Below are 15052 nucleotides of genomic sequence, written 5' to 3'. Positions count from 1 at the left end.
TTCGCTTTATTTTGGTGGGGAAAAGGTATCGAGCCTCCCTCCTTTGTGTGGCTCTGTGGGTACGTGGGTGCTTGCACAACACACTCCCACACACCCCGTGGCTGCCTGAAGGGGGGCGGACACAAGAGCATCCCACACAAACCGCTGCCGGGGCGACTGTCTCCGCGCTGCGCGGACACGCGTAGGAAGCACCACAGCTCCCACCCCGCCTGGCGGCAGCGCCCCGGGCCCGCCCTGCCCGGCAGCTCCCGGCGATAGCGCCCGACGGGGGGGGTCCACCCGCCTGCCCCGCCTCTCTCCGCGCCTTCCCCGCCGGGGGGCTCGGCCGAGCCTGGGAGATGTAGTCCCGGCTCCCGGGCTCGCCGGCGGCCGGCGGGACTTCTCCGGGGGACTACGTTTCCCAGGCCCCCCTGCTGCTCGGCCGGGCCGCGGGAAGGGCCGGGTGTCAATCAGCGCGCGTCGGCGGGGGCAGCGGGACGGGGATCCCCCCCGCCCTCCCCGTGTCCCGCTAATAATAAGTGCTTCAGAGCCTTTAAAGCAGGGAGGCAAGTGTCATGCGGGCACGCCGTAAGGGGCTGAGCTCCGGCTGAGCGCCCGGGGCCGCTCTGCCGCCGGCATAGCCAGGAGTTAAAAAAAAAGAGGGGAGAAAAAAAAGGAGGAAAAAAAAGCCTCGGAGCTGGTTCCCGGGGAAGGGGCGAAAGGAGAGAAGCCCGAAGGGCTGGACAAGCCGTCAGCGAAGTGGCGATGAGGCGCAGGAAGACGGCGGTGGCGGCTGGCTGCTGCCTCGCCTTCCTCCTGGGCACCCTGCTCAACCTTCTCTTCATCCCCGGCTCCGAGCACCCGCCGCCGCCCCGCGATGAGGTGCCCCCCTCCCCGCCCGGCGCCCCCCTCTACCCGCCGGAGGAGGAGATCGGCGGCGGCCAGGCCGCCCTGGCGCGGCAGATCCGCGAGCGCTACGAGGAGGTGCTGCGCTACCGGCAGCACCGGGCGGCGGCGGCGGCGGGGCGGCGGCCGCTGCGGCCGCGGGAGCGGCGCCTGATGGACCTGGCGCCGCCGCGCACCTCGGCGGAGCAGCCGCGGCCGCCGGGGCCGCGGGGCCGAGCGGCGGCGGGGCCGTGGGCGGGCGCCTCGGCCGAGCTCTCGCTGGAGCCGCCGCTGCTGGGCTGCCGCGACATCCGCGATGTCAGCGGCGTCCAGTACCTGGGCTCGGGGTACACCAAGGCGGTCTACAAGGCGGTCCTCAACCGCACGCTGGCCGTAGCTCTGAAAGCTGTGGACTTCGGCGGGCACGACATCGCCCATTGCGTGCGGCAGTTCTCCGCCCTGGGGGACTGCTACCGCCTGGCCGCCTACAAGATCGTCAAAGAGATGATCCTGCTGCAGCGGCTGCGCCACGCCAACGTCCTGCAGGTACGCGGGTCGGGCGCGGGTGGGTCGCGCTGATTTTCCGCCGTTTTCTTAGTCCTGCCGCGGGCAACCTGTCGGGGCTGCCGCCACCACTCCCAGCGCGCGCGGGGAGCGGGCCGGGACCGTGCCGCGGAGCTCCCGGGAATTTGCACACACCTCCCCTGCCCTGTTCCGTGGGGAGCCGCAACCCCGCCGAGAGGCGCGGTGGGGGCCGGCGGTCGCCGAGACAGATGTCCCTGTCCCTGGCACGGCGGCTCCGCACCTCCTCTCCCCATCACATATCCGCGGGGAAGGCAAGAGGCGCGTCGATGGGCGCTTTCCGCTGGCAGCAGCGGTTCTCACCCCCCGTTGACAAGTGAATCGCCCCGGCCGGGTCCGGGGGCACGGTCGGGGCACGGTGCGGCATGCGGCGCGTTCCCCCTGCCGCCCGGCATCCCCCCGCGGCGGCTGGCCCTGCGGCTCCCTCTCTGATCTCTCTTCCTCGTAAACAAAATGAATATTGAGGTGGGGAAAGGGGCGAGGGAGAAGGCTGAGGAAGAACTGGGAGATCCAAAAGTACTCCCCAAATGCGGAAAATAAAGGCCGGCTTGAATGCGAGAGCCGCAGGCTCCGGACACCCCCGGAGAGAAGGCGGCGGCAGGGTCACCCCGGCAGCCTCTGCTTGGGCTCCCGGCGGGCGCAGCCTCGGCGGCGGCGCCTTCTAATTCTACGCAGCCCCGGCACACGGGTCAGCCCACGACGTGCTCACCCAGGACAGGCCGGGTGTGAGTCTTGCTGGCCGGTGCGCCGGCACCGCAGCACTTGCCAGAAGGGGCTGCATTGTAGGACTGTTACACATCAGCATGAATCTCAGCGGGTCCATTTGGATGTAAATGCTGGTATGGAAATTCCTATTGCGTTTCGCATAGCATGAGCGTTGCAGTAGAATAAAAAATGAACGTTAGACCAGACGGTCTCACAGTAGGTGCTTTTTGAACTGAATCGGGTAAAGGAGTTTTGTGTTTCTTCTTCAGCAGCTGCAGCAGGAGTACCAGCTCCCCCACGAGAACTTTGGGTCCCAGCGATCAAAGCTCTCGAGTTTCATATACTGTTCAAAGGCTGGTCATTATTTATCCATGCCAAGAAAATAGATATTAACCAACCTTCCTTCCTTCCTTCATTCATTCCTTCCTATTTCCATATTCTTTCCTCTGTGGTGCTAGGTCCACCTATAATGCATAGGGTGAACAACATCTTGCAATACGCAAATACCTGTGCTCTTAGGAAGGATGATAGTTGTTCCTGTTATGCTCTGATAAATTCTTTTTGGAAAAGCCGTGCTTGGGTGCAGCCATCGTTACTGACTGTATTGACAGCAGGAAACACACCCTAATTGTAAGCTGTGAGAGGATTTTTCTTTCCCCCCAAGTTTGTCTTTTTTTTTGCTCAGTGTGAGTTGGCCAGGTTGAACTTGAAGTGTGTATTTTTAAAGTCGTGAGTCATTTTGGTAGGTACTAGTGTTTCTTTCCCGTGTTATTTGTGTATAGTTTTCTTCTCTGGAAAAATTAATTTGTCATTAATTTGGAGCCAGCCACACCCCCCGCCCCCCCAGAATGTAAGAGGGTTGTCTGTCCCTTGCATGTGCGGGCAAGGGGGTCCTCCAGTAGTGCTGTCGAAGCTGCCCACAGCCCCGCTCCCCTCACAGAAAACCTTGGAGGAGTTGCAGTAATTCACTCCTCCATTCTGGGATGTCAGGTGGACTCTGGAGGGGGAAGCAAAGGTGAGATGTGGGGTGTCTTGTGGCGGGGGGCTGGAGCAGAAGCAGCTGGAAGATGTGCAGGCGCTTCCACCAGCGCTGGAAGAAACACGCCCAGCCTCCGTGCTGGGAAAATGCTCTCATGGGCAAAAATCCTGTCTGTTAATTAGGGCTTCATATTTACATGCCACCCAATTTAAAAATAGATTGCATTTAAATCAGAAACATGTTTTCAATTTCGTTCTGATTTTGTGGTTGCGTTTTCTTTTGCCTGCCCTCCGGCGACATCAGCCCCGGTGGTGCTGCCAGGCTGGGAGCAGGAGCCCCTGAACATTTCTCCCCCTTGTTGTTTAACACACTGCATTCTAGGGGTGCACAGGGACGGATCGCTGTGGCCTGAGTGAGGGTCAAACGTATGATAAGGGACTGTAAAAATCAACCTGACAGCGTCTGTCTGGGCACTGTTGGGGCAGCACTGTGGGCCAGGAGCAAGTCTCTGGTGTCATGCGGGAACTCTACAAGTGGTGCAGAAAATGGGCACCGGCAAACAACATGAAGTGTATTGATTATGTCTCTGTTAAAATGTCAATGGGGACAGGATTGGCTGACCTCATGATGGATTTTTAACTTGTTTTCAAAGGAAGCAGACCCGGGGCTTAGAATTCACTGTCCAGGGTTTGCTGCCGAGGCAGAGGAAATCAGTTCAAAAGTCAGCGTCTTCTCCCCTCCCCTGCCTTTTGACAGGCGCTTCAGCTCATATTAGCTGGCGGACCGCACTAGCTACGGATGCCAAAGGCACGACAGCACATCTATTGGGCCAGCAAGGGCCGGGAACTTTCCTGCTTTTGCTTCTTACCTCGTTTTTGCTTCTTTCCCCTCCCTCCCTGGCGACTCCCGGCGTACCCAAATAAGAGTCGGCTGCTATAAATAGCAGGAAGGACATGCCACCCTCCTGCCACCCTGCCGTGCCGAGGGAGGGCAAGGCTCGCGGGCAGCCCGCAGCAGCCCCGGCTGAGGCAGGTGGGGGGAACCGGGAGGGTTTGGGCAGGGCGGTGACACCCGCCCGGTCGCCCCTCCGGCTGTGGCCGGCGGGGTCCCCCCAGCCCCCGCCCGGGGCTGGAGGCGAACCGGGGCTGCTGGAAGCAAGTCTTCCTCCGCCTCCCCACGCTGCGGGCGTGGGAGGGAGCGGCCCCGGGGACCCATCCACGCAGGCGGCCGGCAGCCGCCCTGCCTTGAGCCCTCCCTGCCTCTCCAGAGCATCCCCGGCCCCGGTCAGGGGCTAGTCGGGGTGAGTGCATACTCGAGTTTCTTTTGCTGGAAATAAAGTTTTGTGTCGGTTCAGTCCTAGGAAAGGGGATTTTCCTGTAAATCTCTGGCAGCTGACAGCCTGAAGTGTAGTTTGTAAGATAACAGGCTTGTTCTTTACTGTCTCAGCAGTTCTCATTCTGGCCTGTCTCTTGTCAAAATCAGCTTTTTTTTTTTTTTAGCCATCCTTTTTAAAAGACTTGATTATTGTACAGTATATGATAGAAGGGAAAAGAGCTCTTTCCAGAAAGTACCAGTGCCTTCAGACAACATGCTGACATATTCACTGTGCCCTCCGCCTGGGGAAGGAGCCAGATGTGTCAGCTCTGGCAGATGTGGTGAATCAAGTCTAGCAAAAGAAACGCGGAAAACCAAGAGGGAGAGTGGTTTCACATTAGGCAATGCTGAGGCAAAGGCAGCTTGCCTTCCTGTTTTTATTTCTGTGCTCTGCCCATCACTTGCACGAAGGGCCAGCACTGGGCCGTCGCCCCGCTTGCCCCTGCAGTCTGGGGCTGCCCGAGGCTTCCTGGGGTGGCAGCCGCTGGGAAGGGCAGGTGCAGGCTGCAGTGGAAATGTATTTGCTTTGGAGTGGGGAAGAGAGGGGTAGTTCATTAACGTTGATTTTATAATGAAGGGCACTGGGGAAGAGGGGGAATTGGGTCACTGATTTATTGTAACAGAGGATTTAGTAGCCCGCTAATTGCTTTGCAGTCACTCTGTGTCAAATGCAGTGCCCGATCTCTTCCTTTCCCTCCATGCTGTGGTTTCTTTTCTTGCAGAGTTCAAATGCTGCTGTCTGAATCCTGGCTTTCCGTGCATTTTAGTGGGGAAGATGATTTAGTATGCTTTAATTCCTCCCTGCCCATATTTGAGGAAGAAAAGAAAATCAAACCATTTGCAGTTAATTTCAAACAACGAGCACGATTGTAGTGACACAAAGGCAATGTTTGATTTACTGTAATAACGTAATTATAGCCCTGGAGTATCAGAATTAAGGGTGTTGCCATTCTTTCTTCGTTTGCATTGCTGAAGAGAAGGGGAGGGAAGGTCTGAAACTACAGATGTTTGGAAAAGTGCGAGCTTATTTCTGTGACAGCACTTCCAGTGTGAGTTCACAATGATTCATTTAAGAAGGAGCTACCGCTTTCTTAAAAATACACACAAAAGCTCAGGGAAAAGGGTTGGCTTTGTCTGAGGCTGATGGAAGACACTAGCTGCTAACAGCACCATTGGCTTGCTGGCAGCCCAGACAAGGCCGGTTCATTCGGTGTAAAGTTTAAACGTGCAGATGAAATACGAAGATGGCATCTGCACTAAAAAAGTCACCATCCAAATATCAAAACAGTTTCTGTATGAATTGCTTCAGTTAGTTCTATTGTATTTTTAAGTAGTCATGATTACAGTGAGAATATTTGTTTCTTGGAAAATTAATTGAGTACAATAGTGCTGCAAATAATACATCACTTGCTGCTGACAAATAGACTTAAGATATCGTGCTAGCCAATCACAATATTTTTAAATACCTATTTTAAAATAAGATTTTCTTTTCTTTACATGTGATAATTAACAGAAGTTTTTACCCTGATGGTTTCCTGTACTTGTGCATAACCAACAGGATAGGGCATTTTTAATTTTAATGTGAGAATTAAAATAATAAAGCTTTTTATCCAGTTTGCTTATTCCAGGTGGAAGTAGACTATCTTTCCAAGGCTGAAGAAAGTCAATATACAATTAATTTCCGGTGCAAACGCATTTGCATAGGGAGTGTATGGACTCTTGAAGATCTGGTCCTTCACCATCCTTCTTGCAGCAATCCACAATTGGTTTTGCAGAAGGCTGGGGGAAGGGAATATCATGCTATGGTGGAAACAGCTACTCAGGGAACTTCAGGGACTGCCAGCGGGTGGGCACTGAATCCCTTTTGTGATGGTAGTGGTGCAGAATTCCCAGCAATAAGTCTCGATCCGTGTCTGGCTGGACTTTGATCATCACATCTTTGAGAACTGCTAGCCTGTGAAAAGTGCTGCAATTGCTGGATGAGTACACAGAGAATTTGTGATTCTGAATTTTGGATGGGGCAGCAGAGGTTTCCAGCTCTTGGGGATCAAACCTTTCAAAACCATGTACCTAATGAGAATTAACCTTCCAGGCTGGAGCTGGGGCAGGTTGGGGTCTGACCATGCACCCCACATATACTCATCAGTAAGGCATTGATGCAAGTAGGAGGGTCATTTTACATTGGGAATGCTTTCTAATGCTTTTCTAAAATAGCTCAGTTGAGCTTTTTCTGGGAGAGGTTGGCTAAAGATGAATGAGGCCACTACGCGGTGCAAGACCTGGCTGACACTGCTTAAATGGCATTTGTATCAGAGGAACTTCAGGTCTCAGACAGATGAGCCTGCCAGGTCTTGTCAGTGGCAGGAGAGGTTTGCAGCTCTTGCTGGCCACCTCTGGAAGTTGCTGCCACCACTGCTGCCCAGTGAGCAGTGATGGAGCTGCTTCTTTGTCCCAGTCAGTTCATTGCTTGACATTGCCATAGGTGCACCTTGAAGGAGATGAGACATCTAAGTCTCTTGGGCACCCTTCAAAATTGTTAGTGGTGGTTTGATATAAGGTGTTGGGACTGGACATTCATGTGGGTGGAGAGAAAAAAGCAGGCAGTGCCACCTACTGATGGCTCGGTGGAGACAGCCCGCAGCTGGTAACAGATGTCCCCACAGCCCCAAGAAACTCGGGTGGAGTGGAGAAGGGCAGTGAGAGCAGACAGATGCGGTTTGGCGAGGAAAGAAGAATTACACAAAGTGCTTCTTTATTGCAAGACTGCTTCCCAAAAGGCCCAGATGTTATCCTGCACTTTTAAGAGTGAAGAAAGGATCTGTTAACAAGAACTCGGGAGCTGCTGGAAGCATAGAGCTGATACAATTGCAAATCAGCTCTAACTGTTCGTGTCCCTGGAAGGCAAGCTGCACATCTTGATGCTGAAGTCACCAAATAACATTTTTTCCCATTGAATTGCTTGGGATGGCAGAGGGTGTTCAACTTGCAAAGCTGCTGGTGGGAAGAGATTTCCATAACGCACGTACCATCACATAAGTTAAAGGGGCTACATTGTCCCTACTTTTGAAAGTAGCATTCATAAAACTAATCCCAGTCATTTGCTGAATGATTTCTATGGTTGCTTCTCAGTTTTATGTGCCACATAAATCATTCCAGAAGATTCTGGTTTGAATTTCTTCCTCCTTTATGGGGGCTGATGACTTGCAACCTCATCCAGTTTCTTTGAGGAGAGCCCAGCATTGCTTCTTCTATACAGTGGCTTGGAGAGATCACTGATCACCACAGGATGCTGTGGGTATGATCGACTTCTCCCTTGCTGTTTGCCTTTTTTCTTGGGAGCAACAATGAATGAACAAGGCAATTCCACCCTGTCAATATCCTGGCCTGGAATTAGTTATGACCAGGACAGAATTGTACAGAGAAGCACATGGTTTTTATAACTTACCCTTTCACTCCCTGCTGCCTGCCTCCCTGCCCAGTGTGGGGTAGCTAGGTAAATCTCTTTTCCCTGGTATCTAGTGATAAGATGTGGGAGTTGTTCAAAGCTGCACCCTGGAAGGTTGAGACTTGACATTAGAAAGGGTTGGCAAACACTGAAACAGGCTTCCTAGAGAGGTGGTCAATGCCCCAAGCCCATCAGTGTTTAAGAGGCATTTGGACAATGCCCTTAATAACATGCTTTAACTTTTGGTCAACCCTGAAATGGTGAGAAGTTGGAATAGATGTCATTGCATATCTTTTCCAACTGACCAACTGAAATATCCTAGCCTATCTGATCCAATCCAATCCTATCTTTGAATCATATAATTGTGGCCCTTTTGTACATACTCTGTCTTCTAGTTGCAGCTCTATTTGGAAAGGGCAGGCAGGTCTGTGGTGGTTGGCCAGGGAGACAGGAGATGACCCCTGGAAGGATATACCAGGGCTGGCATAGCTCTGCTCCTGTGGCCTTCTGCTTGCTGCCTGGATGCAGAGAGCATTGGTGTATTCAGGCATTAGCTGGGGCCATGCTTGGAAGTGTTCCAGCCCTGGTTTGTGAAGTGTCTGCCTCAAATGTGCAAGCTGGAATTTTTTAAAGATTTTATTTGTGGATTTTTGTTCCAAAACAGTCATCTAATGGTTCAGGTAGATGCCTTGTGGCATCTAACTTCTATTGCCATTTTTCATTTCTGTGATGGCCTGTGATGACAAAGAACTTGACAAGATCTTGTTCTCATAAGCACTGTGCTAATACTAATATTGACTCTAGACTGATTTTAAAGGGGTTGTTATTTTTTGTTGCACTTAGCTGAACTTGCTCGGTTTAGGTAATAGACACCAAACGTGGGTATTTTATATTGTTTTAGGCTGAATTTGGAACAACTTAGTTTGGAAAGGCTTGCCTTTTTCTAAGACTATGTAGCTGCAGAGAGACTCCAAGCTTACTTTAAAGCTTACCATGATAAAATCCAAAATGATATCACTCAGGTACCTAAGAAACAAGAATTACAGAGATGGATTTATGTTAATGAACCCAAGACAAGTTTTTCTGAACATATGATGCACAGAGGTTATTTGACAGTTTTTTAATGCAGAATCATGTAATGGCAAAGGGTTGAACTTGTAGTGTGGTGGAACTGAATGCAGTGGCTGTGGATGGAGGTGAGGGGAGCTTGTGATCTGGCTATTTACAAGATAATGAATTATGCCTCCAGTGATATCAGCCTGTTTCCATTGAATTCATGGTTGTATGAGTGATCTATTTGTCTTCACTGGAAGACTTTACAAGAGTAAGCTGCTTGTCTGACTAAATATTTGCAGGGTTGGGCCTTGAGCTTGTGCAGTGCAATGCAAATTCAAAGTCCTGTAAATGTTTTTAGTAGAAGAATTTTCCACTTCAGAGTATAAGGAAAGCAGGGAGAGTAAAAGGGAGATAACATTACTAAATCATAAGATTATAGCCAACATAATCTGTGTCAGAGCAGCAGGTATGTATGGATATGTATACACACATTTATATATAAAATATATGGAGATATCTGTGGGCCTCTATGGATACAATGACAGATATGGTAAGATACACATACAATTCTGTTTCTAAGTACTGCATTCCAATTTTTCTGTTAATGAAAATGTTTAATTACGTGTTCACTAACAGTGCCAGGTGTTAGGTTCTTGTACCTTCTAGTTCTTCTGGAGTTTAGTGCTAATCATAATAATACATTTATAAATAAAAGCCTAGACAGAGCTATGACTTTAGAGTTTAATATTTGAATTCCCCACTGCTTACTCTAGGTTCCTGTATCCAGCAGCCAAGGAAATCCTGCCTCACAGCTGTCAGTGCACAGTTTGGGTCCTGGTCTCAAAGGTTCTGCGTAGTGCTGGGGATACCCTGTATGAAAGTCTTTTTCCAGTGAAACTCAGCACTTTGCAGGGCTTGATTGCTGGATTTCAATGGAGGAAAATCAATTTATTTCTTGTGTGCCATCTCTATATATTCTAGCAGGAAAGTTGACATTGGATTGATCTTTATTAAGTTTAAACATTTCAGGGAACTCATCCTTTTTCCAGGGAGATGCATGTTACAGGTTTGCAGGTGCTTTTGGGCTGAGTAGGTGGGGCAATGTATAAAAGTATTTTAGTATATATTTAAAAAATATATAAAACATATTAAAATATAGGTGAAGATATCATGTATACATTTGATATCAAAACACACATATGCATATATGTCATGTATACACACATGTATACATAGATATGTGCTTGTGTATATATGTATGTATATTTATATATGTATATACTATCAGCAATGAAGAGAAATACTTAAAACACGAGTTGCTAATAGATCTTAGTGACACAAATGTCTCAAATCATGTATTGGTAAATCATAGCTGTATCAGGCAGTGCTGGGGGTTTCTGCTCTTGCAGGGACTGTTTGAGTGCTCCAGGGATGAAAGGTGAATCCAAGGACTGGTTGCGTAAAAATATTACATTCACTTAGCAATAAAGTAGCTTGTAAAATGTGCTGTTCTGGTTTTGAAACATAGCAGCTCAAGCAAATGGCTCATCAAAAGGTTACCAGTGCCAGTGGGAGCTTTTTATTTCCTCTGGGCACTGAAGCAGTTCAGAATACAGTCTTGACACAACCAGTTTTGATTGAGTAACCCTGTGTCCATATATTTTTGAAAAGAAAGGATGTGTGAAGTGTTGACTGCTCTTGCTCTTCGTACAAGTGAGATTTTATTTAATTGCACTCTTCTTTTGTGGACAGCACTTGTACTGTACTGTAGTCAGTGTAGGCAAGTCCAAATTAAAAGAGAGGAGTGTTAGAATTCTGAAAATTGCTTCTGGTGTAATGCTGTTGCGCCTGTCACTTGTGTTACAGCTGGTAGTGGTGTACTTGAAGTTCTTGTTCCTGGACTCATGGAAATCTCACATTCATTAAAGAAAAAAAGGGGAAATTTCCAGTTCTTGTGATTGTAGAAGAAGAAAAATATTCACAATGTGTTGTAATTTTTAGGGAAATGGCATGGTCTGTACAGGGGCATATTGCCCTCCAGCAGCCAGGGCAGTGAGCCTACCACAGCCTGGCAGTGGAGCCAAGCTGAGCTGACAGAGCCCCAACTGGGGAAAGTGTTTGGAGACCCTGGCTAGAAAAGGTGGGTCCTACTGTTTCCGACTGAGCAACCTCCATAAATGAAATGTAACACTTTGGCAGTGGTTCTGGCTTGACATTTATTTTTCTGAAAGTCTGGCCAGGGCGTCTACGCCAATGCAGGAGGGCTCATCGTTTGCACAGACTTACCCTGCTGATGACAGCGTAATAAGCTTCTTTATTTTGTGTTTTTATTCAGTAAGCATGTTGGCTTTTGTGTAGAGGATGACCTCTGCTTTTGCCCTCCCCCACTGCCTCAGCTCCTCTGAAAGGGGCACCTCTGTCCCCTCAATTTGTAGTAAAAGGGAATTGTAAAGGGAGGCGAACTGACTGGTTGTAGGGACATAGGCTCCTACAATTCAATATAACTTTCACAGAGGCTGACCTGTTGTGCCCAGCATGCTAAAAACTGTTGGTAGTCAGTGAGAGTTTTGGGTGCAGAAAGACTAGTGCAGGACTGAGCCATTATGACCAAAAAAATCCAAACGGTGAGGGACTAATTCAGTAAACAGGACTACTTGAAATGAATTACAGCACATGATGTGAGAACAGGTCAACATTTCATATCTGGCGTACGTTTTTCTAAACAGATAGAAAGGCATCCCCGTATCATGACTGTTTGCTATTAGATTCTACACAAAAATATATTGGGATGGCATTTAAATGCTGTGACTCGAGATAGCAAAAAGATGTGGGGTCGTATTTCTTTCCATTCATTTAATTGGAACCATACTGATAAAGCGTATGAAAACCATCACTCTTGAATATGTCTGAAGTGTAGCTTTGTGACGCTGAGAATGATGTCCAACCTAATAGAATTTCAGATAGAAAAGATATTTTGGCTCATCTTTTGCTTCCAGCTATATTCAGTTTCCCCGTGTGGTTATTTTTCTTGTTATTTTATGCACCAGCTATCTGTTTCTTACTTCACTGTCTGGGAATACAAACCATTCTGTCTCATTTCTGACCTTAAAATGGATTGGACAAAAACAAAAGGAAGTTAAAAAAAAAAAGTGTTTTGGGTGGTACCTCTGTACTTGTTTCTGGTGTTGTGTAAGTAATCTTCTTAAACAAATGGCCCAAGTATTACTGTCTGGGAATATTTTGCATCCACATATATATATTCTGTGTGCTGGGTGGTGGTTCATCAGGAGGGGATAAATGTAACCATTTTAGATGTTTAACTGGCTGTTGGGACTTGCCCAGTTTGTAATCATGGTAATTGCACATACAAATATGGCCATGTAATTACATGTGCATTTTTGCGTTTACTTTCAGGAGTTCATTTAGAAAAATATAAATGCATCCCAATAAATCCTTTATATCTCAGATTTCTGTGCTTTTATAACTCTATATAATTATGTAATAACACTGCATCTGGAGAGGCTTCACTTAAGTAAAAGCAATAAAGAGCTCAGGTTAGAGTATATATATTTTGAGTTAGACTTATACTAACTTGCTCGGTACTGTGTTTTTCAGCTTGTAAGGCTGATTAAGTTCAGCAGTACTTGTGCAGAAATTTCTTCTTGGGAGAATGAAGAGCAATTTAGTATGAAACCAAAACTAGATCAGGTCATTTAAGCTTCCACGATGACTGAAATGATTAATGGGTCTTGATATAGTAAAATACACACTGAATACTCAGGTACTCGGCCAGTGAAGACTTTTGCCAAGGTACAAATTGGACACTGAAATGAAAGATTTGCTTATGAACAACGTTCCAGATCTCTGAGATCAAACTTAAATCATTATTATTACTATTGACATTCATGAATTGAGGTAAAATAGACGCAAATAGGTACTGTAATTTCTACTTATGTGATAATATGCACATAAATAGATAGTAAGAATAATTTCTCAATATTTTGTGTGTACAAACATATATGTTTAATGTTTTTATAATCAAAAGGAATGGATAATTTTTGTTTGTTTTCTGTATCCCCCGAATTGTTTTCACAAGTGTTGAGAATGTCTAATGAAGACTGATACCTTTTTTGTATTCAGTGTTACTTTGAACTAACAGTTATTGTGATACTGTTATTTCCCAGTCTGGATTGCTTGCTGATTTCCCTCATGGCTTTTTTCCCAGTGGATAGTATTACTGTGCTAAGGACAAAAGCTGAACTCTGCAGATGATAAAGAAACAGATGCTAGATTTTGACATTCAGAAGTGAGGGGTTTTCAAACCTACTGAGATTCATCCTACCTCCTTAGTCTGCCCACACACAAGAGAGATGTGAAATAGTTGGTAGGGACTGCAGAATCCAACTTGTCCCTGAGAAAATAGTATATATTGTGTTAAATATTTTAATTTAATTTAATTTATGGTTAGCTCAGAAGGCTTAAACAATTGTGCTGATGTGATCCTCTAAGATAGTTTGTAGCACGCAAAGATTTAACTCCTGTCACTAAGCTGCAGAAAAATGATGTCACAGATGATAAGTTACAAACCCAAGTCTGGTCGGAATGGCTCTAAATTAAGAAATTATTGCTGTTGATATCTTTGTCATAGTTGTGGCAGTAAAGACAAAGGTCTGTTTTCGTACTTCAAATGTTCATGTTGGCATCTATCACAAATTCTCTTTTTGGCATGTTTTAAAATAAAATCTTCTAGCTCTTTTTTTTTTTGTTTAGGTTAATGTCCGTGTTTAAGCAGCTGTTTTGAAATACACTACCATTTTTACACCAAAAAGAAAAATTGTTTACTTCTTTTACATTTTTTGGCACCCTTTTTTCCTTTAAATGTAGACAGCTCCAGTCAAAACTAGCAGCATGGTTCATAACAAATCCCTTATTTGCTGACTTTAGCCTGGTCTTTGCTTTTCTGCCTGGGAAGGTCACAAGCCGTAAGAATGTGCTTGATACTGGAATCTGCTCACAGCGGCTGTGTGCAGCCTCAGCCCGCTCCCTCCAGCAATGGCACTCGCTAGTCTGGCTCTGCTTTCCTCATGATTTCATGTTGGTCCCTGTTCTGGTCTGCATGAACCTGACTTCTTCTGCAGGGCCATATCTGAGTCCTCTCAGCACAGAGGAGCCCCCTGTCACCTTTCCTGAGCTTTTTAACTAAAAGAGGTTTGAAAAATCAAATTACTCAAGGCAAGACAGTAGAGTAACAGCAACAGGGCATTTTTTAATGCTGCATTTTCACACAGGCCCTTTTATTGCATGTTTTATTTGACTGGGGGCAGAGATTACATTTAATTTTATTTCATGTGCATGCTGTTCTGGCTGGAAAATTGCGATCAGATCCTTATCAGGCTCATTTAACAGCCTCTCTGTTAGGGCTTGGCAGGGAGTTTGTAAAAGGCTGTCCCTCAGCCCTGTCAGACATTGTCCCACTCCATATAAAGCAAGACATCTCTTCTCCACGGTCTTTAAATATTCTTCTTGTGCAACTATTTGTGCAAGTAAAAATCATTTAAATGTCCTTGGAAAGCAAATAAAAGAAGAAACTGGAGCATAGCTGAAATTATCATTTAAATGCTTTTAAATTGTAGAAGCTACTGGCAGATAGTATTTGGAGTATTTGCCCTACTTCAAATGATACTGTACACAGAAGTCCATCAGGTATAGCAAGAGGCAATTTCTGTTTCTGCATTCATGGATATTTTAAATTATTGCTGTTTTTCTTCGTATGTGTTTGTGGTGGGTTGACCCTGTCTGGATGCAAGATATCCACCAGTACCATCCTCTCACTCCCTTCCTCAAATGGAGAGGGGAGACAAAATATAAAGAAAGGCTTGGGGGCCAAGATAAGGACAGTGAGAAATCACTCAGCAATTACTGTCATGGGCAAAACAGACTCAACTTTGAGAAAAATTATTTAGTTTATCACCAATCAAATCAGAGTGGAGTAATGAAAGATAAAATCAATTCTTAAAAAGACCTTCCCTCCACTCCTCCCTTCTTCC

At 46.8% G+C, this 15052-nt stretch overlaps 1 protein-coding gene across 3 annotated transcripts in view; it reads left to right on the top strand.

Annotated features, from left to right (window-relative positions):
• Positions 1-553: 553 nt before the first annotated feature.
• PKDCC (protein kinase domain containing, cytoplasmic) overlaps positions 554-15052 on the top strand; it is a 39250-nt gene continuing 24751 nt past the window's right edge. For all 3 annotated transcript variants that reach the window (XR_007903860.1, XM_051783161.1, XM_051783160.1), the window contains exon 1: positions 554-1410. Coding sequence is in view for 2 of the 3 variants with exons in the window: in XM_051783161.1 (XP_051639121.1) it covers positions 745-1410 (666 nt within the window). In the remaining variant the exon portion in view is untranslated. The remainder of the gene's footprint in view (positions 1411-15052) is intronic.

The sequence above is a fragment of the Manacus candei genome, unplaced genomic scaffold (genome assembly GCF_025592945.1).
Source record: "Manacus candei isolate 608988 ecotype Guabito, Panama unplaced genomic scaffold, ASM2559294v1 h1tg000017l, whole genome shotgun sequence".
Classification (NCBI taxonomy): domain Eukaryota; kingdom Metazoa; phylum Chordata; class Aves; order Passeriformes; family Pipridae; genus Manacus; species Manacus candei.
Note: the sequence above shows the minus strand (reverse complement) of the source record. Positions and strands in the feature narration are given on the sequence as shown.